The sequence below is a fragment of the Phyllobates terribilis genome, unplaced genomic scaffold, assembly GCF_046119375.1.
Source record: "Phyllobates terribilis strain yellow unplaced genomic scaffold, ASM4611937v1 Scaffold_3__8_contigs__length_932513732, whole genome shotgun sequence".
Lineage (NCBI taxonomy): Eukaryota > Metazoa > Chordata > Amphibia > Anura > Dendrobatidae > Phyllobates > Phyllobates terribilis.
The window spans coordinates 880,658,844-880,683,470 of record NW_027362763.1 but is presented as its reverse complement, the minus strand read 5'-3'; the positions used below and the strand labels follow the sequence as shown (position 1 = coordinate 880,683,470).

Genomic DNA, 24,627 nt, shown 5'->3' with positions numbered 1-24,627 from the left:
CTTCAAAGGTTACTTAAATCGCTATCTTATGCACTTTTCAATGAAGCTTCTTTTACGTTTTATACATCAACCACGTTGATTTAGGCAATGATACAGCTGCATCATTGATAGCTAGTTTATGGAGTACCATCTACATGGGCCACGTTAAACATGATTTGCATAAGATTGAAATTCATTTTTTTGATCCTAATATTTAATTCCTTCCAAAGTAATAATTTTTTGCACCTGGTTTTACTCAGGGCATCATTAGTGGGTTGCGCAAAGAAATAGTACACTGTTCATTTGAAAATGAGCTGTGAGAAAAAAAAACACAGTCAATGTGGTCAATCCCAAAAAATAAAGGTGCATTTACTCTGCACGACTATTGGGAATGAGCATTCCTAGGAAAGCCTGTTTCCAATAATTTTACAATGTAGACAGGAAGCTGATCACCCAACAAAAGAGCAAAAGGTTTGTTCATTGGGTGAAATGATCTTATGGTTTGCCTTAAAGTGGTTTTCCCACAATCGAAAGTTCATTTTAAAAATTGTCTGCGTCTGACCGTGTACGGAACATACCACAGCTCCTGGGCAGGGGAGGAAGCAAAAGAGTATACAGACATTACAGCTGGGGATCACAGAGGATTCATTTTGTGAGGTAAAATATTTCACTCCCTGTTTTTAAACAATGTTTTACCTCACAAAATGAATCCTCTGTGATCCCCTGCTGTAATATCTGTATTGTCTTTTGTTTCCTCCCCTGCCCAGGAGCTGTGGTATGTTCCGTACACGGTCAGACACAGACAATTTTTAAAATGAACTTTCGTTTGTGGGAAAACCTCTTTAAAGATCATTGTTCTCAAGATCGACTGCCGAAACCAATGTCTTCATTTAAAATAAGCTCTGGATGCAGATTCTCATGTAGTATCTGGTCCAGAAATCCTAATAGTTCATTTAAAAAAAATATGGATTTCTTTAGATTAAGAGATCAGATTGCAGATATCAAGGTATGGGTTGTTCCTACTGATAGATTCCCTTTAAGGGGAACCTATCACGAGAAAAAACGCTATTAATCTGCAGATATGGGCTTAAAGGGGTTGTCAAAAGTGATAAATCTGCAGTCACTCTGTGTGACTGCAGACTTATGAATCCCCCAGCGCACGCACTGTGTGCTGCGGGGATTCGCCAGTTACAGACTGGGTAACGGAGAGTATGTATGAGTTATACATACCCCCGGTAAGTGGGCATGGCCTTGCTCTCCATACACTTGTATTAAGTGAGGCCGTGCCTTCTAGTCGGACGCGCCTTCTAGTCGGACGCGCCTTCTAGTCGGACGTGCCTTCTAGTCGGACGTGCCTTCTAGTCGGACGCGCCTTCTAGTCGGACGCGCCTTCTAGTCGGATGCGCCCACTGGCAGTCTGCGTCACTAGATGGGACGTGGCCTCATTCAATACAAGTGTATGGAGCGAAGCGTAGCCGACTGGCCGGGGGTATGTATAACGCATACATACCCTGTGGTCCCAGGTCTGAAACCGGCGAATCCTCACAGAGCACAGTGCCTAAGCTGGGGGGGGGATTCACAAGTCTGCAGTCACATGGAGTGACTGCAGACTTATCACTTTTGACCGGACAACTCCCTTAATCTGCAGGTTAATAGCGTTACTAACCTGCCCAGTGCCCACACATAACCGAACGATACAGGGAGAAAATTAACTTTATTCTCCCGGGCAGCATTCGGTTTCAGTCACGGGGGACGGCGCCAGAGCTGGTTTAGTCACCACTCTGAGTATATAGAGGGGCGGCTATAACCGCACCCCCAGCCCTGACTGACAGCCATCCCCAATGCAGAACCAGTGTCAGTCAGTGTGAGGGCACAGTTACAGCCGCTATGTATACTCAGAGTGGTGACCGAACCAGCGACGTCGCAGCCCTCTTAACTGAAACCGGGACACTGCCGGGGAGAATAAAGTTAATTTCCTCCCCGCAGTGTTTGGCTATGTGCGGGCGCCGGGCAGGTTACTAACGCTATTAACCTGCAGATTAACCCCTTATCTTGAATGATGAGTATCCAACAGATCATTGGCATCTGCTGAATGCATACTTTACTTTTACGTTACATTTTGTTTATCTGAGCTGGTGACAAGAAAGTGGCAATTCGCCTTATTTTGGAACAATGGCTGTTTACATAGAATACATTGGCAAGATAGGTCATGTAGACACCTGATCAGAATGATAACATATTTTTATGTCTTTTTAGTTTCCAATCCCAGATCTAGCATGTCAGAATTTGACAGGTGGGTCTCTGGCTTCTCGCAGAGTAGTAAGTATTTTAATTTATTGAGCCATTAAAAATGCATATTTTGCAGTTTACATTTTGGTAAATATATATTGTATTAACAAATCTAGCTGACCATTCTGTGACAAAGTCACTGGCAAAGTACTGGAGGGGAGATATGTAGCACTGAGATTAATAACTGCAGTAATTACACATAGGAAAAAGGTTCCAGCACACGAGTGGGTTAATCAACCATCTTAGTTCTAGGGTGTTAAACACCTGTAGAAAAGAAGGAACTCAGAGGATAAAATCACAGCCTTTCAGAGCATTTGGAGTGGGGAGGGCCTGGAGGCACAAGCTCTGGAGCTGTGGTGTTCATGTTAAGGAAAGTTAAACCTTGGGTTGTTTTGTTCCTGAAGCGGATGGTTACGCGTAGCAACAAGGACTGTGCCATAAGTTATGGTTATGTTTTGTTTTTCCTGTTGGGCCAAGAAGGCCATGTTTGTGTTTCCTAACATTGCTGTAGTTTATGCAGTGCTCTTAATAAACTCAGCAGAAGATTTAAAGAGACAGTGTTCCTGTGTACCTCTATGTGCAACTAAGTGAGCTGATCTACCACAATTCATTCACATTCATGGGTTTGGATGTCCTAATAAATTAATTAGTTAGCTCAGAATTATACTCTTCTAATAACACCACTGCTCACCATGTACAAGCTGCAACTAGGCGAGATGCTAAATTATGTACATTTTTTTCACATCTCAATTTTCTTCCATAGTTGATATACAGTACCAGTCAAAAGTTTGGACACACCTGTTCATACAATGGGTTTCCTTGTTCTTCTTGGTATGTGCACATTGTAGAATCAGAGTGAGAAGCATGATGGCTCAGTGATTAGTGCTGGTATGCAGTGCTGGGTTCCTGGTTTCAAATCCCACCAAGGATAACATCTGCAAGAAGTTTGTGTGGGTTTCCTCCCTCATGCCAAAGACATACTGACAGGGAATTTATATTGTGAGCCCCAATGAGGACAGTGATGATAAAGTCTGTAAAGTGCTGTGGAATATGATGGTGCTATACAAGCAAGCATAATAAATAAAGGCAGCAAAATCCCTAATGAACACATATGGAAGCAAAGAGTAAAGCAACACATGTGAAACAAGCCCGAATATGTAGATTCTTCAAAGTACCTACCTTTTAATCTGATGATAGCCTTACACCCCATTGACATTCTCTCAAGCTACTTTCATGCTGGTTATGGGGAGAGTCCAGGGTATAATGACAAGTAAAGGGAAGGGTGCCCTACAAGTAGGGAAAGGGGGAGTGGAGACCCCTATACAGCTAAAACAACAAACCTTGACTCCCCTGTGGACCCTATATAGGTTCTGCACCTATCGCCGAGCTAGAAACCTGGCCCTAGCTGACCCTAAAACTAGGCTCTAGGTAGGGAGGGGGAGAGGCAAGCACTAGTCAGCCCCACTGCAAACTAAAGAATACACAAGGGAAATGAACAAGGGAATACACTTAGCTTCAAGATGTCTCCGGAGAAAACACGGCAACAATCACAAAGGAACGCCAAGAAAATTCTAGCCGACTACTAGAATTCCAGGCCTGAATAAATCAGAACACACTCTATCACCAGCAACTCTCTGGAGAAACTGAGTGTATTTAAGGATACAGCAAGGGAGTGCTAATTAGCAGCAGAAGATGAGGATCACCGCTGGGTCCTAAAGATATAATCCACAAGCAAGGTGAAGATCACCGCTGGGTCCTAAAGGGAGAGGGATAATGAATGGATCAGGAAGATGTTTGCAAGGCCAAACGCAGTGACCTTCTACAGCCGGACCCCATTTGACTGTCTGTCAAACCTGACACACCCGTGATAGCTGCTTCTATTACCTGGAATGGCTTTCCAAAACTTTTCAAGGAGTATCCAGAGGTGCTGGGCACTTGATAACTGATTTGCCTTTGCCTATCTGGTCCAACTCATGCAAAACCATCCCAGTTGTATTGAGGTTAGGTGATTATGGAGGTCATGTCATCTGATGCAGCACTCCATTCCTCTTCCTCATTGTCACGTAAACCTTACACTGGCTGGTGGTGTGTTTTGGGTCATTAACCTGTTCTTCTCTGTACAGTTGATGTTGAAAAGTGTCTGCTACTGGATGTCTGTGTATCATTTATGTAGGCTGTTATATGAGGTGTTGTCAATTTGAGGTTTCTGTGTTAATTCTTGGTCTGCTTTTCCTGGGGTGGTCCTCACGAGAGCCAGTTTCATCATAGTGATTGATGGTTTTTAAGGCTGCACTTGAGGATATCTTCAGGGTTCTAGCAATTTCCAACACTTCTTAAGTGTAGTGAGGTGAATTTCACCTTTGGACTGGGCATACCTTTTCATTGGAAAGCCATTCTAAATGACTAACTCAAGAAGCTACTTGAGTTAAAGGGAGGTACTGAGAGGAATCCTAGGTTTAATATGTTTTCTGGTTTGTTTCACACTTGTTTCTATATGTATTCCTTCATGGTTCTGCCGCCTTCAGTCTGAATCTACAATGTGCACATTCAAATAAGAACAAGGAAAACCATTGCATGAACAGGTGTGTCCAAACTTTGACTTATACTGTGCATCTGTAGTATTTTCCAATTTTTACATCTTAAGAAAGGCTGAAACATATACCGCTATAGGTGTACTTTGGAATAATTGACTCTCACCATCAAAATAAAGTATACTGAATTATCTATCGGTATGGGAAGCACAGTAGACTATGTTTTCCTACACAGTAAAAAATGACCTTTATTTTGCATAGATTGGATGTATTTGCCATTTGAGCATTACAGACACTTTTGCCAACTATTCTTGCAAACCAATATGTGAGCAGTCAGTATACCTTTCTTGTGCTGTACAGAACAGCATAGTGAACACAGTACCAAAAAAGTGAAATTAAGACACCTTTACTTGATATCCAAAAAGCAGTTCATCCTGACCCCGGTTGATGGCTGTACAGTACATGTAGCATAAATCAATAGCATTACACAATACAGAATCCAGGTAGAGGACAGTACAGATAATGTAGTAAAGGTAGATAATAGTACAACACATGGAGTTCATGTACAGATTTATTCAGAACATGTAAAGTAGCAAAGGAAGAGAGGAGTACAATATCTAGAAAAATTACATATAACCCAGACAATTAGAAGTACAGTATATAGCATTGCAAAACCTGGAATAAAGGTAGATTGTAGAGCTGGACAAGTAGATTAAGAGCAGCACATGTTATGAAGAACATATAGTACCGAAAGTAATCAGTACCACTATACATTGAGTACAGACAAAGAGCAGAACATGAGAAGTAGCAAAGGTAGAGAGCAGTACACTACATATAGTACCGGAGGTAATTAGTACAATATACATTGAGTACAGTTAGAGAGTAGAACATGGGAAATATGAATGGTTTAGACCAATACAGTGGGAATTAAAAATAGTGTGAAAATACTTTCCCCATCCATTTTTATTCCAGACAGATTTGAGTGATTAATTGAGAGTGATTTAATCACATTTCACTTTATTGCAGATCCAAGAAACAGTGAATCTGAAACAACCTGGAAAGTTGTTGAAGAGGTGCCTGAAATGAAGGGTAATATCTATATTACTATCATTACTAGCACTACAATACTACTAACATTATCGGAGCAAGCGCAATTAATAATGTTGTTTTCTTTCCCCATTTTCAGTTCAAATTAAACCAGAGGTTAAGGTCGATGCAAATCCAGACCCATGGAGAGGATTCTCAGAACCAGGTTTGCTTCATTTTAAAGTACTGGCTTAAAGGGGTTTTCTGGTTTAGAAACCCTACTTTCTTACATCCTGTAATGGAATTGTGAGTTAATAAAAAGAGGTGCTCTGTTTAGAATTCTCATTTGTGGGCAACAGTGGACAATGGTTCCAAAGAGTGTCTCTAACTTTAAAGGACCTGCCATAGTTTCATAGTTTTAAGGTTGAAGGTAGACTTAAGTCCATCAAGTTTAACCTGTAGCCTAAAATGTTGATCCAGTGGAAGGCAAAAGTCCTATGGGGCAGACATTAATAGCTCCATATTAGTGGAAAAATTCCTTCCCGACTCCATACGACAAACAGACTAATTGCCTAGATCAACGTCCCATCACAGAATGTAGTGCCCATAACCTGCAATATTATATTTATCAAGAAAGGCATCCAGGCCCTTCTTGAAGTTTAGTAGTGAATCAACCATTACAACATCAAGTGGCATCGAGTTCCACAGTCTCACTGCTCTTACAGCAAAGAATCTACATCTGTGAGTATGATTAAACCTTCTTTCCTCTAGACATAGAGGATGCCCCTTTGTCCCAGTCACAGGCCTAAGTGTAAAAAGAACATTACAAATATCTCTCTACTGTCCCCTCATATATTTGTACATTGGGATAAGATCGCCCCTAAACCTTAATTTTTCCAAACTGAATAACCCCAAGTTTATTATCCTATCTTGGTATTGCAGTTCCACCATTCCCTTAATAACCTTGGGGTTTTTTTTTTGCTCTTCTATGCACCTGCCCCAGTTCAGCATTGTCCTTCTTTTACACTGGAGACAAAAATTGTACTAGTGACTTGTATAGAGGTAAAACTATGTGATCATCATGATTATCTTTTGTCTTTTTTAATGCATCCCATTATTTTATTTGCCTTGGCAGCAGCTGCCTGGCACTGATCACTAAAGTGGAATTTGCCGTAAACCCCTACACCCAAGTCTTTTTCAGTGACAGTTTTACTCAGTGTTTTACAATATAAGTATTATAATCTGCAACAAGAACTAAGGAAAGATAGGGGAAGCTGTCCCTACAGTAAGACTAAGCTGAATCCCTACGATGTAGCGGGCTGCCTGTTCCTAGTGAACAGACCCGCCTTCGTCCTCGGCTAGTCTGAACGAAGACCTATAGAATTAAGGGAGGGGTCCCTAAAAGAACTAAGGACTGGGACAAAAATGGGACACCTCCTAAACAGAAGTTGTTGCAGAACACAAAAGACAAACTGACAAAAAGTACTAGAGGTCCCAGAGGACCAAGCGAACTGACAGAGATAGGCACCGAAGCACCAGGCTAGCAAGAGGGTCAAACAACACTGAAGTCCAGCAAAGCCAGAAGGTCGGAGCTGGAATATATAGGCAGATGGTCACGTGACCGCAAAACACAAGATAGAAAAAACTAACAAGAGGGTTCTAACAATAACTCATAGTTATACATTTTTTTTCCTCCGCCCAAGTACATAACCTTATATTTATCTACCTTAAATGTCAATTGCCATTTCGCAGCCCAAGCCTCCTGCTCACATAAATCCTTCTGTAATATTAAATTATCCTCCTCTGTGTTGATTACTCTGCACAGTTTAGTATCATCTGCAAATATTGTAATTCTAGACTGTGTGCCTGCTACAAGGTCATTATAAAATATGTTTAAAAGAAGAGGGTCCAATACTGACCCCTGTGGTACCCCCACTGCTAACTGTGACTCAATACGAGTGTGTTCCATTAATAACCACCCTTTCCTATCACTGAGCCAGATGTTAAACCAGTTACACTTATTTTCTCCTAGTCCCATTTTTATAATTTTATATGCCAACCATTTGTGTGGCACTGTATCAAACGCGTTTGAAAAGTCTATATAGACAACATCCACTGCGTTTCTCTGGTCCATTCTGGAACTTACATCCTCATAGAAGCTGGTCAGATTAGTTTGACAGGACCGATCTCTCATACAACCATGTTGAAGCTGGGTCATGAAGTTATCCCTTGTAGATTGTAAGCTTGCGAGCAGGAACCTCACTCCTAATGTAACTGTTTAAACTGTCTTACCTTATATTGAATTTATTGTCTGTACATGTCCCCGCTTAATTGTAAAGTGCTGCGGAATATGTTGGCACTATATAAATAAAAATTATTATTATAAAAATTATTATCCTTATTAAGATACTCCAGGATAGCATCTCTTAAGAAACCCTCAGGGATTTTACCCGCATCACAAGGTTAAATTTACCGGCCTATAATTTCCAGGCTCAGATTTTGCCGACTTTTTGAATATTGGCACCACATTTGCCATGTGCCAATCCTGTGGTACAGACCCTGTTATTATGGAATCTGTGAATATTATAAATAACGGTCTGTCTATCACTGTACTTAATTCCTGCATTACTCAGGGATTTATGCCATCCGGGCCCGGGGATTTGTTTACTTTAGTGATTTTGAAGAGACACTGCACTTCCTGCTGGATTAAGCAGGTGACATTTAGTGGAGAATTTCTAGTATCCCTGATCATGTCATCTGTCATGGGATTTTCTTGTATAAATACTGAAGACAAAAAGGAGTTTAGCATATTGGCCTTTCCCTCATCCTGTTCCACCATTTCACCCAGACTATTTTTGGGGGGGCCAACACTATCATTTTTCAGTTTCTTACTGTTGATATCGTTGAAGAATATTTTTGGATTATTTTACCCTCTTTGGCAATGAGTCTCTCTATCTCAATTTTTGCTGCCTTTATTTGATTTTTACACAAATTTTTTTTTCTATAATTATTTAATGCATCATCACTACCCTCTTTCATTAATTCTTGAAACGTTTTCCTTTTGTCATTTATTGCGCCCCTTACATGCTCTATTTAGCCATCGTGGTTTCCGCCTATTTCTAGCTTGTTTACTCCCATTGGGTATACATTGGCTCCTTGAATTCAAAGTTACAACTTACACACTTAAAGGGGTTTTCCCACAAACAAAAGTTCATTTTAATCAATAGCTGTGTCTGACCATGTACGGAACATGATCTGATCATACCACATCTCCTGGGCAGGGGAGGAAGCAAAAGACAAGACAGACATTACAGCTGGGGATCACAGCTGATACTTTCTTTGAAGTAAAACATTGTTTAAAAACAGGCAGGGAAATTTCTTACCTCACAAAGAGAATCAGCTGCAATCCGGTGCTATAATGTCTGTATACTCTTTTGCTTCTCCCCCTGCCCAGGAGCTGTGATATGATCAGACCATGTTCCTATATGGTCAGACACAGACATTACACATGGGGACTTTTCTAAGATTATTTCAGCACAGGAACATTTTATGTAAATACATCCAATTGTGAAAGTTATTATTATTCCAAGATCTATTGATTAAAATGAACTTTCATTTGTGGGAAAACCCCTTTAAGCCAAATCATACTTGAAACAAATCACACTCGCAAGTGACTCGCCCCCTGGGCCGAGGGGCACCCGGAACCGGGCTTCTGGGAGTTGTAGTATCCGTGGCGGTGACCCGGTCCCGTGGCTCAGGGTGGTCAGGCCAATGGCGGTATTTTGTGGGGGTTCTAGGTTAATTGTCCGACTACGCCACCCGTGGATTGCGGTCAGCGTGGACCGCCGCTGCAAGGTAGACCGCTGGGGCTGATGGTGTATGCAGCTGAGGTAGTGTGACTCCCCACGGGAAGAGTGCAGCCCCAGGGCAGTAAGAGTGGATGATGGGAGTGTTGGTGCGAGCGTCCCAGCACTAGTTGTGCTGGTGCGGCGATGAAGCACAGAGACGTGGTGTTTCAGTTCAAATTCTTTACTCACAGTTCTTTATATTCTTAGTCATTCCGCCGGCAATGACTGCCCAAGCCGTGCTGCGTCCACCAGGCAGGGGGCTCGGTCAACCCCCAGGCAATTCCGGAGTGTGGCACAGGACTCCCTTATATTCCTTTCTCTGGCCGTGCCCCACCAGTGACACTACGTCTGTCCAGCTCCCGCGGGCCTTCTCTTGGGAGGACTGGGTGTCCACTTCCCTGACCCTATGTGGTGTGCCTTTCTAGTAGGTGTAGTGAGGGGTCGCACCAAGATGTGATCACGACCGCCGGTCCTTGACTGAGGATTAGTCGCCTCCACCAACTTGGGATCCGGTACCCTGTTCTGCCAACCCATCACCCGCAATCTCCTAGGCCTTTGGGGTTCCTTCTGCCCTCGTGTCTCTGGGCCTCTCTGGGTGTTCTGTTCCTTTCTTCCTTTCCTTTCTGTTGGTCCTGGCCTCCACTCCAGGCCTGCCTCGTGGAGCTGGGCCCAGACTGAGCCACAGCTCCCTGTCAGCCCTCTCTGGCTGAACTCCTTCTCTCCTCCTCCTATCTGACTTCTTCTCTGAACTGAACACTGTTCTAAGATGGTGCCCACCTTATATACCTCCCTCTCTGTGTATGAGCCCAGGTGACTTGCAACCAATGGGCCCCTGCCTATGCCCAGAAACCGTCCCCTCCTGCTCCTACATCACTGGGTTTTCCTCCCCCCTCCCCACTCCAGCCAGGGACATGGTCTGTCGTGCCTGAATTTCTGTCTAATGGGAGCACCGTTCAACTGTCCCTCGGAAATGGGGTGAGTGTGCTGTATGCAGCTAACTGAGCCCTGGTCCATACTCCATCCTTACATGGGAGTGGAATATCACACCTCTGGCAGAGGTGCAATACCCCTGTAGCGGCCGAACCCTCAGGGCGCTACACAAGCTCTCACATTCGCTATAACTGATGATTGATATACAGTTACTTTACCCTTAGATGCAATACAACCTGCAACTCACTGCAATTTCTGTATTACACAGAGAAATCATTGATTTGAACAAGGACTATATAATGCTTAACAGGGTTTTTCTAGTCTTTAGATAAATTGTATACATATTGTATATTTTGACTGCAGATTACTTAATCTTGATAGTGTACAACATGCCCACTCTCAAGATTGCACTCTGTTGCCTGCTCGAGCAGTCATCACATGACCGCAAGTATGAAATTTTTAAACTTGCAGTCACATGCTGACTAGTCACTTTTCCTGTTTCTTTCAATGAAAGAAGTTAGTCGGCATGTGAACAAGCAACAATGCGGAATCTTGAGAGTGTGCATGTTACACACCCTCAGGGTTCAGAAAACTTTGTCTTTCCAGGCTGCAGCATGTTAATTTCTCTTGCAGAGACCCTAGTCTCCGCAAGAGAAATTAGATCAATGTAATGTATTGATTCCGGTGAATCCGCATAGTTCAATGAACACATACGGTTTCACGTGCGTGTAGCGCTTTGGACACAGCATAAAGTATAAAGCGCTGCCCATACCGATCGTGTGCACATACGCAAGAGAAATTGACATGCTGCGGTCTGGAAAGACGCAGGTGATCTGCAGATGCACAGAGACGCATAGTGGGCATGAGATTTCTTGAAATCCCATCCACTATGCTGTAACACCTGGCCGCTGCGGATTGCACGAAGCGCAAGTGTGCTGCGTCCAATCTGCAGCGATTACTGACCTAAGGGTTCGTGCACGCGTCTCTGATTTTCTTATACGAGAAACTTGGTCCAAGTTTTTCAGATTTTTATCAGAGTCAATAGTAGAAAGACCAGCATTCATATATTGAAGCAGTTTTTCAAGGTATATTCCATCAGATAATCAAATAAAACATCATTAAAGAGAACCTGCCACCATGAAAATGCAGTCCAATCTGCAGCATGTTATAGAGCGGAGGATGGTGGACAGAGTAGATTGGTGTATAGATTTCTAGGAAAAGAGTCAGGATAACCTGTGATTTAATCCTCTGCTCTTTCTGGGACTTTCGGTCCAGTGGGTGATCCTATTAGTGATTAATGCTATGTCTGTATGCACTCTTTTACAGAGAAAGCTGTCAGTCACTGATAGGACCGCCCACTGGGCTGAAAGTCCCTGAAAGAGTAGAGGTTTAACTGATGAAAACACAAGTTATACTGAATATTTTCTCACAAAACTATATATCAATCTACTCAATCAATCTAATCTAATCTACTCTAATCAATCAAGCTTCCTCTGCTCTATAACATGGTGCCTGCAGATTTCACTGCAATTTCATGGTGACAGGTTCTCTTTAATGATGCATTTTGGCTCTACCTGAGCTTTTTCAAACATAATGATTCCACGAGGGTACTGCATACTTAAATAGGGTTATTTATGACCCTCAAACATGACCTCATAACTCATTACCATTTTCATGAGTAGGGTTAATTGAGTGGCACATTTTTCAGCAGAGTGTCATCAAAGTTTCATCAGAGTTTGGTTAGTGTTTCATCAGTTTTTCTTTGATGAGAAAAAAAATCTTTCTCCTATCGATTAGTTTGTGAAAAACTTGGATAGTATCCGAGTGCTGTCTAATTTTTTTTATGGACCCATGGACTTTCATTGCTGAGTTTGATCTGACAAATGGATCAATATCGGACATGTGTCCACAATTTTGCATGGAATACTCGGTCCGCAAAAAATGACAGACATGTGAATGACCAAATAGGTTATCATAGGTATGAGTGCAGTCCGCGAAAAACAGGGATAGCGCTCGCACTCGAATAACTAATTTGTGAATGAGCCCCAAGTCATAAGGCAAGGCCCTATAACTTCGATGTTGACTTTTAGAATTGCTACCTTCAATAGGTAGTACTAGCGTTGCTGTCCTCTTTCTCTCTGAAGAGATACTTACATAGAGAAATCCGTTGGAATATCAGAACAGAAGTTTGTTATTTTAGCATTTTAATCATACTTTTATCCCTGCAAAACACCTTCAATTTTTAATATTTTTCTTTTTTACATTACACCGTAGTATAGTTTCAAATCTGCAGCGAAATCTGAATTATCTTTTGATTTCCAGAGAACATATTTCATGGGCATTTCAGATGTGGCCACCCAGAAATACATGTATTCTAATTGACAAACCTCTTTGTCCTTTGCAATTTTTTCCAGCATGGGGTCGACATAAATAATGGCTGTCAGCTTGTGATTAATGTGATCATCAATTCTACCTTTTCATATGTATCTTAGGCTTATCCATTGTCCAGGAACTGAGCTAATCAGGAAGTTATTTTCTATTCCTTTGTTAAAGTCTGCTACTTCCCATCCCAAATATATCACAATTTTGAGAGTACAATCTGTAGACTACAAGATTAGCACTTCATTTACAAACTCTGTATAATAGACCTGTCCTCTGCAGCCAAATGATTAATGTTCATTGAGACCGTGTAAGATGCCATATATTGATTCCTTTGTTCTTGTTCAAACACTGCTAGAAACTTCTCACTAGTAATTCAAAATTCGGAGAGATTATTTTGCATATGTAGGTGCGATTGCATTTTTGTTTTTTTTATACTAAATCTTACATGTTATTTAATGACTTTTTGTTTCTCTGTACAGGAGGTCCAGTAAAGGAAGAAGTCAGTGTAAGACTGCCGGTTGAAACAGTCGCTCTTGGAGGCACAAGTATGTCTGTGTGTAGTGTGAATTTCAAGAGAACCTATCACCATATTTACTTCTTTGATATCAACGTAGTGAAAAATTAAATTGGTTGTCCAGTTGTAAGGAAATGGAGGTGTTGCCCACAACCCCCATTGAAGATATGTGATGTGTTATAGTGTTTGCCTATTTAATCATCAGCACTGTTAGCGATGAAGTTATAGTCTGCCCAGCAACAGATAGTTAGAAGGCATAGATAGAGATATTCTGCCCAGCAACAGATAGTTAGTAGGCATAGATAGTTAACAGTTGAGACGAGCCCAGAATGAGAGGAACTAATTGGGGATACAGGATACAACTTCCTGGTAGTTAGATAGGGCCCAGCTTGCAGCTGTAGCAGACCTCGGGTCTGAAGGTTGGCAGATCCGCATGCAATGGGTGTTCGTGTGGCAGGAGGAAGACCTTAGAGACACAGTGAGAGACCGCATTACAGGCAGGAGATTTGATAAGAATGGAAAGAAAGGATACAAACTGAGGCCTCGAGCAGAAAGCCCAACAGGACGGTGTGGAGTCTTGGAGCTGAGAGCTAACGAGAGACTACAGTGAAGAGGAACAAAAGGAAGAGAATTTATACAGCATTGTAGTTATGAAAAGTCTATACCAAGTAGTTGCCATATTGGGACACACACTCCTATGGAGAAAGAGAGACGCATTACAACAGAATGGAATCTATGACTCTGGCTGACGGGACTCTAATGATGTTGTTGAGGAAGATGAAAGCTCCCTAGATAGTTTGCTGGGCTGCACTGATAGTGGAGAGAGGCAGTGAGAAGAGCAGAGCAATTTCAGCAAGGAAAGAAACGTGTCTTATGTTGTATACTACTAGGGAAACGTCCATAAAGATTCATACTTACTATCTGCTGTATATAGTTTTTACGATGTTATTCTTCAGTAAAAAGAAGTTAATTTTGAACTGTGGTCTCACTCACTTAACTCCATCACATATGGTCCTGGCAAGCCGAGTACAACAGCACCATGTGGTCTGCAAAGGTGTATCACCAAAGCAACACAAGTCCACACACTCAGCCAGGACCCTCATTTTCATGTAGCGTGCCAGGGCATGGAAGATGAGTACATCGCCAACAGTTACCGCCCCCCGTCACATTACACAATCTCAGAGGAAAACTCTGCAGTCACTCTATGTGATAGCAGACTTCCAGATCGTGACAGTGTGCAATGCACACACTGTCACATTTTCCCTGTGTCCCTGTGCGGATGGACTGTCACGTGCCGCATGTATAGGATTTGCATACTTGGATTCACATGCCTACTAATCTTATCAGGTTTCTCTCTGTAGAACATAGATGAGTAAAGCACATGATTCTAGTTGGTATGTGACCACCCTCTCACATAAGGAATACAGAAGCATTGTGACAGTGTGCACATTGCACACTGTCAAGATTTGGCAAACTGCAGTCACAACCCCTTTAGATTCTCTAAGGTTATTTTCACATGTCCAGTACTTCTTTCCATTTTTTATCCTTTTTTGGATGACAAAAACAGAAACAAAATGATCAAGTACAACATCCAATAATTTGAATGGTGGCAGAAGTATCCTAAAGTGACTTCCATTTGACTGAAATCTAGCTTCAATCTGTCTTTCAGCTAGATAAAAAATGTAGTCTGCACAATTTTTTAATCCAGTCAAAATAAGGTATAGCAACTAGATTCATTCTTTTTTTTGCAATGAAGACTGTGAGAAATGGATCATTAGGGATGGTCACTTGTTATATCATCTATTAAAAATCCATTAAGCAGCACATCTCATATCTTGCTCGACCCACGGTTTCGCCCTGTCTGCTTTGATGAGAGATCTGGGAAGGGTGAAACCCTGGATCTATGTGAGTACAACACATTGGACCACATAAAAGTTGACCTAAACATGTTTGCCAGTTGGTAGCAGTTTAATAGCCTGTTTACACAGGCAGACCATGCTTCAATTGTGCACGGAACCATTTACAATAGATTTTTGAGTACGAATAGTATGCCATTCTTCTCGGCAGCACAGGTCTTGTTTACTGTGCTGCCGAGAACAATGATCTTTTGAGCAAACCAAAAGATAATTTCCACTACCAGATATCACACCAACTCTTGGATGTTTTGGTGACTATTTACTTGTATTTAATTGTACTGAAGAGGTGTAGTTTATAAAGAATGTGACTGCAAAAGTGAATGACTGTCTACCTTTTTTTTATATATATACAGTACAGACCAAAAGTTTGGACACAACTTCTCATGACTATGAAAATTGTACATTCACACTGAAGGCATTAAAACTATGAATTAACACATGTGGAATTATATACTTAACAAAAAAGTGTGAAACAACTGAAAATATGTCTTATATTCTAGGTTCTTCAAAGTAGCCACCTTTTGCTTTGATGACTGCTTTGCACACTCTTGGCATTCTCTTGATGAGCTTCAAGAGGTAGTCACCGGAAATGGTCTTCCAACAATCTTGAAGGAGTTCCCAGAGATGCTTAGCACTTGTTGGCCCTTTTGCCTTCACTCTGCGGTCCAGCTCACACCAAACCATCTCGATTGGGTTCAGGTCTGGTGACTGTGGAGGCCAGGTCATCTGGCGTAGCACTCCATCACTCTCCTTCTTGGTCAAATAGCCCTTACACAGCCTGGAGGTGTGTTTGGGGTCATTCTCCTGTTGAAAAATAAATGATGGTCCAACTAAACGCAAAGCGGATGGAATAGCATGCCGCTGCAAGATGCTGTGGTAGCCATGCTGGTTCAGTATGCCTTCAATTTTGAATAAATCCCCAACAGTGTCACCAGCAAAGCACCCCCACACCATCACACCTCTTCCTCCATGCTTCACAGTGGGAACCAGGCATGTAGAGTCCATCCGTTCAACTTTTCTGCATCGCACAAAGACACGGTGGTTGGAACCAAAGATCTCAAATTTGGACTCATCAGACCAAAGCACAGATTTCCACTGGTCTAATGTCCATTCCTTGTATTCTTTAGCCCAAACAAGTCTCTTCTGCTTGTTGCCTGTCCTTAGCAGTGGTTTCCTAGCAGCTATTTTACCATGAAGGCCTGCTACACAAAGTCTCCTCTTAACAGTTGTTGAAGAGATGTGTATGCAGCTAGAAATCTATGTGGCATTGACCAGATAAACTTATCCTCAGAAGCAGAGGTGACTCTTGGTCTTCCTTTCCTGGGGCGGTCCTCATGTGAGCCAGTTTCTTTGTAGCGCTTGATGGTTTTTGCATCTGCACTTGGTGACACTTTCAAAGTTTTCGCAATTTTTCGCACTGACTAACCTTCATTTCTTAAAGTAATGATGGCCACTCGTTTTTCTTTACTTAGCTGCTTTTTTCTTGCCATACTACAAATTCTAACAGTCTATTCAGTAGGACTATCAGCTGTGTATCCACCAGACTTCTGCACAACACAACTGATGGTCCCAACCCCATTTCTAAGTCAAGAAATCCCACTTATTAAACCTGACAGGGCACACCTGTGAAGTGAAAACCTTTTCTGGTGACTACCTCTTGAAGCTCATCAAGAAAATGCCAAGAGTGTGCAAAGCAGTCATCAAAGCAAAAGGTGGCTACTTTGAAGAACCTAGAATATAAGACATATTTTCAGTTGTTTCACACTTTTTTGTTAAGTATATAATTCCACATGTGTTAATTCATAGATTTGATGCCTTCAGTGTGAATGTACAATTTTCATAGTCATGAAAATACAGAAAAATCTTTAAATGAGAAGGTGTGTCCAAACTTTTGGTCTGTACTGTATGTTATAGATAATAAATGAGGTCAAGGCATGACAAACCCATCTTACTGATCTAAAACTGCCTTCTTCACATACATGCTTTACTATGGTTGATCATGTGCAGTAGATAACTGTTGGAAGAATGCTAGTTTGGCTAAGAGCTATCCTTTCCAACTTCACCAAACATATTCACATTGGGCTCAGCAAAGTGTGCATGTGATTTATTTGGAAAGAGGATAGCCAGCCAATGCCAGACAGTACTGGTGACCGGGTATGTCCCCTAAAACTAAAAGGATAGGGTATGTTGAAAGCCAACTGCCTGATCCTATTCTCGCCCAGCGCCTGCTATCAGATGAGAAATCAGGAAGCCTCGATATGTATTAGATTTTTGGGCCGATCTTGCCAAAATCAGTGGCTTCAGACAATGTTTATCTAATGAATATGGCCAGATTAAGAAAAAGGGATATATATATATAGTTTTGTATGACTATTAACAGATTGTTCGCGTTTCCAATAAACTTGGTAGGAAACAGTTGGGAATACACTCCAGAATTTCAGATGGGGCATAATAATCTAAAGTTACTGCAATAATGTATTAGAAATAAGTCTAGATTTTTATGGCAACAACCTGTGGAAATTCTTTGTGTCAGTGGCAAACCTGAATATAAAGGACCTTTATTATCCGTTACGTACAGATTGCAAAATAGACCTGGTTTTCCTGATGGATGGAAGCTGGAGTATTGGCAAGAGACGTTTCCGCATTCAGAAGCTTTTCCTTAGCCAGATGGCTGATGCCCTTGATGTAGGAATTTCTGGACCTCTTATGGGTATTGTACAGTATGGGTAAGATCACCTGCCATGAGTATTCTACATTTTCTATGTTCTAATAACGTAAACCAACATAGTATGGTGCAAGGTTGAGGCAAATGCATTGAATGTACCTGGAAAGGAGAGTTTCTTTAGTTTCATTGCACCTTGTCAAACATGTGTTACGTTTTCTTATGACCATTAAAGTATCTGTTTTCCTTTTTAAGCGATGACCCATATACAGAGTTCAGTCTTCGCTCATACTTCAATTCCAAAGATCTCAAAAATGCTATTGACAAAATCCCACAAAAAGGAGGACATTCCAATGTTGGTAAGTTTCTTAAAGCTAAAGAAAAAAAATCACTATTCTTTATGAATGCCACTAAATTAAATGCATGCCAATTAGTATTTTCAAATATTTCAGTAAAGTTAGCCATGTAATCAGCTGCTCAGTCATGATACGAGTTTACCAAACATTCTATGCACTGAAATATAAAAGTTATCACTGCATTAGAGCCACATTTTTGTTGTAGAAAAGTATCAAATTATGAAGGGTGCAACTTTTCTCACCTTTTCTCCAGAAAAAAAAGGAAAAAAGGGGGGATTAGATAATTAGAATTTTAATTGCACAGAAATAGGGCTTCAATAAGGTGCCAGTCACACAGTTACGTGTAGTGCACCATGCATGCTATTGAATATGCATACTATTAGATTGGAAGGCTACTGAGTCATATAAAGTACTGACACCACCAGACTTCCTCCCGGAAAAATAAAAATTGGAGATATTATAAGCTGCTTGCAATAAATTGTTAAGTATTAACCCCTTCACTCCCAGGCCATTTTCCATTTTTTTTATTTCCGGTTTTTCCCCTTCTTCCAAGAGCTATAACTTTTTCATTTTCTGTCAATTTAGCCATATGAGGGCTTGTTTTTTGTGGGACACGTTGTACTTTTGAATGACACCATTCATTTTATCACATGATGCACTAGAAATCAGGAAACAAATTCCAAGTGCATTGAAATTGCAAAAAAACATTTCACTATACTACTTCCATGTTCACTATATGGTAAAAGTGACCGGCAATGTGATTCTCCAGGTCAGTACGATTATGCAGATACCAAACATGCATAGTTTTTTTTTTTTATTTAAGTGGTAAAAAAAAATCTGGAAATTTGTAAAAAAAAAAAAAAAAAATTAGCTTGTGTCGCCATTTTCTAATACCTGTATCACTTTAACCCCTTTACCCCCAAGGGTGGTTTGCACGTTAATGACCAGGCCAATTTTTACAATTCTGACCATTGTCACTTTATGAGGTAATTACTCTGGAAGGCTTCAACGGATCCCCCTGATTCTGAGACTGTTTTTTCATGACATATTGTACTTCATGACTGTGTTAAAATTTCTTCGATATCACTTGCGTTTATTTGTGAAAAAAGCGGAAATTTGGTGAAAATTTAGAAAATTTTGCAATTTTCAAAATTTGAATTTTTATGCCCTTAAATCAGAGAGATATCTCACACAAAATAGTTAATAAATAACATTTCCCACATGTCTACTTTACATCAGCACAATTTTGGAACCCAAATTTTTTTTTGTTAGGGAGCTATAAGGGTTAAAAGTTGACCAGCGATTTCTCATTTTTCCAACAAAATTTACAAAACCATTTTTTTAGGGACCACATTACATTTGACGTCACTTTGAGAGGTCTTTATGACAGAAAATACCCAAAAGTGACACCATTTTAAAAACTGCACCCCTCAAGGTGCTCAAAACCACATTCAAGAACTTTATTAACCCTTCAGGTGCTTCACAGGAATTTTTGGAATGTGGAAGAAAAAAATGAACATTTAACTTTTTTAACAAAAATGTTACTTTAGACACAATTTTTTTTATTTTCGCAGGGGTAACAAGAAAAAGTGGACCGCAAACTTTGTTGTGCAATTTCCCCCGTGCACGCAGATGCCCCATATGTGGGAACAAACCACTGTTTGGGCGCACGGCAGGGCTCGGAAGGGAAGGAGCGCCATTTGACTTTTTGATTGTAAAATTTGCTTGAATAATTAACGGACGCCATGTTGCGTTTGGAGAGCCCCTGATGTGCCTAAACAGTGGAAACCACCCACAAGTGACCCCATTTTGTAAACTAGACCCCCCAAGGCACCTATCTAGATGCATAGTGAGAACTTGGAACCCCTAGGTGCTTCACAAATTGATTCGTAAAAATGAAAAAGTATTTTTTTTTCCAGTTTTTCATTTTTACGAATCAATTTGTGAAGCACCTGAGGGTTCCAAGTGCTCACTATGCATCTAGATAGGTGCCTTGGGGGGTCTAGTTTCCAAAATGGGGTCACTTGTGGGGGAGCTCCAATGTTTAGGCACACAGGAGCTCTCCAAACGCAACATGGTGTCCGCTAACAAATTGAATGGAAAATCGGCTCAAATTGTTAGCAGACACCATGTTGCGTTTGGAGAGCCTCTGTGTGCCTAAACATTGGAGCTCCCCCACAAGTGACCCCATTTTGGAAACTAGACCCCCCAAGGCACCTATCTAGATGCATAGTGAGCACTTGGAACCCCCAGGTGCTTCACAAATTGATTCGTAAAAATGAAAAAGTGTTGTTTTTTTTTACTTTTTCATTTTTACGAATCAATTTGTGAAGCACCTGAGGGTTCCAAGTGCTCACTATGCATCTAGATAGGTGCCTTGGGGGGTCTAGTTTCCAAAATGTGGTCATATGTGGGGGAGCTCCAATGTTTAGGCACACAGGGGCTCTCCAAACGCAACATGGTGTCCGCTAACAAATTGAATGGAAAATCGGCTCAAATTGTTAGCGGACACCATGTTGCGTTTGGAGAGCCCCTGTGTGCCTAAACATTGGAGCTCCCCCACAAGTGACCCCATTTTGGAAACTAGACCCCCCCAAGGCACCTATCTAGATGCATAGTGAGCACTTGGAACCCCCAGGTGCTTCACAAATTGATTCGTAAAAATGAAAAAGTGTTTTTTTTTTTACTTTTTCATTTTTACGAATCAATTTGTGAAGCACCTGGGGGTTCCAAGTGCTCACTATGCATCTAGATAGGTGCCTTGGGTGGTCTAGTTTCCAAAATGGGGTCACTTGTGGGGGAGCTCCAATGTTTAGGCACACAGGGGCTCTCCAAACGCAACATGGTGTCCGCTAACAAATTGAATGGAAAATCGGCTCAAATTGTTAGTGGACACCGTGTTGCATTTGGAGAGCCCCTGTGTGCCTAAACATTGGAGCTCCCCCACAAGTGACCCCATTTTGGAAACTAGACCCCCCAAGGCACCTATCTAGATGCATAGTGAGCACTTGGAACCCCGAGGTGCTTCACAAATTGATTCGTAAAAATGAAAAAGTAAAAAAAACAAAACTCTTTTTCATTTTTACGAATCAATTTGTGAAGTACCTGGGGGTTCCAAGTGCTCACTATGCATCTAGATAGGTGTCTTGGGTGGTCTAGTTTCCAAAATGGGGTCACTTGTGGTGGAGCTCCAATGTTTAGGCACACAGGGGCTTTCCAAACGCGACATGGTTCCAATTTGTTAGCGGACACCATGTCGCGTTTGGAGAGCCCCTGTGTGCCTAAACATTGGAGCTCTCCCACAAGTGACCCCATTTTGGAAACTAGACCACCCAAGGCACCTATCTAGATGCATAGTGAGCACTTGGAACCCCCAGGTGCTTCACAAATTGATTCGTAAAAATGAAAAAGTGGAAAAAAAAAACACTCTTTCATTTTTACGAATCAATTTGTGAAGCACCTGGGGGTTCCAAGTGCTCACTATGCATCTAGATTGGTGCCTTGGGGGGTCTAGTTTCAAAAATGGGGTCACTTGTGGGGGAGCTCTAATGTTTAGGCACACAGGGGCTCTCCAAACGCAACATGGTGTCCGCTAACAATTTGAGCCGATTTTCCATTCAATTAGTTAGCGGACACCATGTCGCGTTTGGAGAGCCCCTGATGTGCCTAAACAGTGGAGCTCCCCCACAAGTGACCCCATTTTGGAGACTAGACCCCTCAAGGATTTTATTAAGGGGTATAGTGAACACTTTGAACCCAGAGGTACGACACAGAATTTGATAACATTAGGTCATCATATTGAATAAGTTGTCATTACTCTTGAGCGCAAGTGCTCCCTACTTGAATTTGCATCGGGTACTCAGGTATGCACCATGTATCACGGGTGCTCAAGTGAAATGCTCGAGTCCCCGCCCGCATGTTTCACGGTTATTAGACACCCAAAAAAAACATGCATGGCAGGCAATCCCCGCAAGGTTTTTTTGGCCGCGAAGCATATGGGGCGGAGACTCGAGCACCCGCGATACTCAGTGCATACCCGAGCACCCTATTCAAACTCAAGTAGCGAGCATTTGCGTTCAACACTAGTTGCCATATCGTCATCTTTTTTTTTTTTTTTTTTTTTTTTACTTTTGAAAAAAAAACAACCCCAACCCTAACATTAGCACAACCCCAACCCCAGCCCTAGCGTTCATTTTTAACGCCGTTCCTCGTGTGGTATAAGTGATGAGATTACTTTATTCTTCGGGTCGGTGCGATTACAGCGATACCAGAATCATATCGGGTTTTTATGATTGACAGCTGTCACACACTAAAAGACACATATTTTGTAAAATCTAGTTTTTGCATCGCCATATTTGGGCCGACAGGGTCATGTGATGGCTTGTTTTTTGCGGGATGAGTTGACGTTTTTATTGGTGCCATTTTCAGGCATGTAACATTTTTTGATCGCTTTCTATTCCAGCTTTTGGGAGGCAGAATAAACAAAAACCAACAATTCAGGAATTGTGTTTTTTTAAATTTTTTTATTCTGCTCCGGGTGTGGTAAAATTGATAAGGCAGCTTTATTCTTCGGGTCAGTATGTTTACAGCGGTACCACATTTATATCGTTTTTTATGTTTTGGCACTTTTACACAATAAAAGCTATTTTATAGAAAAAAGAGAGCTGTAACTTTTTGATTTTTCGGATGATGGAGCTGTGTGGTGGCTTGTTTTTTGCGGGACGAGATGACGTTTTCAGCGATACCATTTTTATTTATATTCGTGCTTTTGATCGCGTGTTATTCCATTTTTTGTTTGGCGGTATGATGATAAAGCATTGTTTTTTGCTTTGTTTTTTTTTTTTTGTTTTTTTTTTTTTTTTTTACCGTGTTCACTGAAGGGGTTAACTAGTGGAACAGTTTTATAGGCCAGGTTGTTACGGATGTGGCGATACCAAATATGTGTACTTTTATTGTTTGTTTTTTTTTTTTCATAATAATATTTATTGATGGGTACATTATATTTTTATTTTTAGTGGATTATTTTTTTATTTTTTTTTTATATTTTTACAATTTATTTATTTTTTTCACTTTCTGGGAGTTGTTTTACTTTTTTACTTTGTCCCACTATGGGACTTTCACTTTTTTTATTCTGATCGCCTGCATGGCACAGGAATGCAGCACCATCCCTGTGCCATGCAGGCAGTCAGCGCTGGACAGGGAGAAGATTGTTTGGAGATGCACTGCGCATGTCCAAACAATCTTACTGCTGTCTGGTGACCCGGATTTTGTCATGACGACATCGGGTCATCATGGCAACACCCGGGAAGCCGCGGCAGACAGCGCTGGAGGCCGGAAGAGGAGGTGAGTATACCGATCACCTCCCCTTGCCACCGCAATGCTGCGATCCACTTCGATCGCAGCATTGCGGGGGTTAATGTGCCGGGAGCGGTGCAGGACCGCTCCCTGCACATAGTACCGGGTGTCAGCTGTGACAATCAGCTGACACCCGGCGGCGATCGCGCCCGCACAGCCTGTGTGCGCGATCGTGATGACGTACTAATACGGGTCAGGCTCTTAAAGCCCAGGGCACTGACGCGTATTAGTACATCATGGGCTTTAAAGGGGTTAAATTTTTGGGTTATGGAGCTGTGTAGGGCTTATTTTTTGCGCCATGAGCTGAAGTTTTTAAAGATACCATTTTGGGGTAGATACAATGTTTTGATCGCATCCTATTGCATTTTATTGCAATGTTGCGGTGGCCAAAAAAATGTAATTCTGGCATTTTGATTTTTTTGTCATTACGAAATCTACCGATTGGATTAATTTATTTTATATTTTGATAGATCAGACTTTTATGAACGTAGTGATACCAAATATGTGTACTTTGAATTTTTTTTTAATTGTTTTATTTTTAATAGAGCAAAAGGGTTGCCATGACAGCCAGGGGTCTGCAGAAGACCCCTGTGCTTGTCATTGCAGATCTCCTATGAACGCCGGCCAACGGCCGGCGTTCACAGGAGATGATAATTTCTGCTACACATAGTTGCAGAAGTCTTGCTATGTGTAGCACAGGTGAATAAATTATCACAGCTTCAAGTCTCCTAAGGGAAATATTGAAGCTAGTAAAAACTAAAAAGAAATGTTTTAAAAATTAAAAAAAATCTAAAAGTTTAAATCTCCCCCTTTTGTCCCATACAAAATAAACAATAAAA

The 24,627-nt window shown here is 41.4% G+C and overlaps 1 protein-coding gene across 3 annotated transcripts in view; it reads left to right on the top strand.

Moving 5' to 3' along the window:
* Positions 1-24,627, top strand: part of VIT (vitrin) — a 326,453-nt gene that overhangs the window by 273,130 nt on the left and 28,696 nt on the right. For all 3 annotated transcript variants that reach the window (XM_073672665.1, XM_073672664.1, XM_073672663.1), the window contains 6 exons: positions 2,236-2,298; positions 5,826-5,888; positions 5,986-6,051; positions 13,465-13,530; positions 17,994-18,141; positions 18,333-18,436. In XM_073672665.1, the coding sequence (XP_073528766.1) occupies positions 2,236-2,298; positions 5,826-5,888; positions 5,986-6,051; positions 13,465-13,530; positions 17,994-18,141; positions 18,333-18,436 (510 nt within the window). The remainder of the gene's footprint in view (positions 1-2,235; positions 2,299-5,825; positions 5,889-5,985; positions 6,052-13,464; positions 13,531-17,993; positions 18,142-18,332; positions 18,437-24,627) is intronic.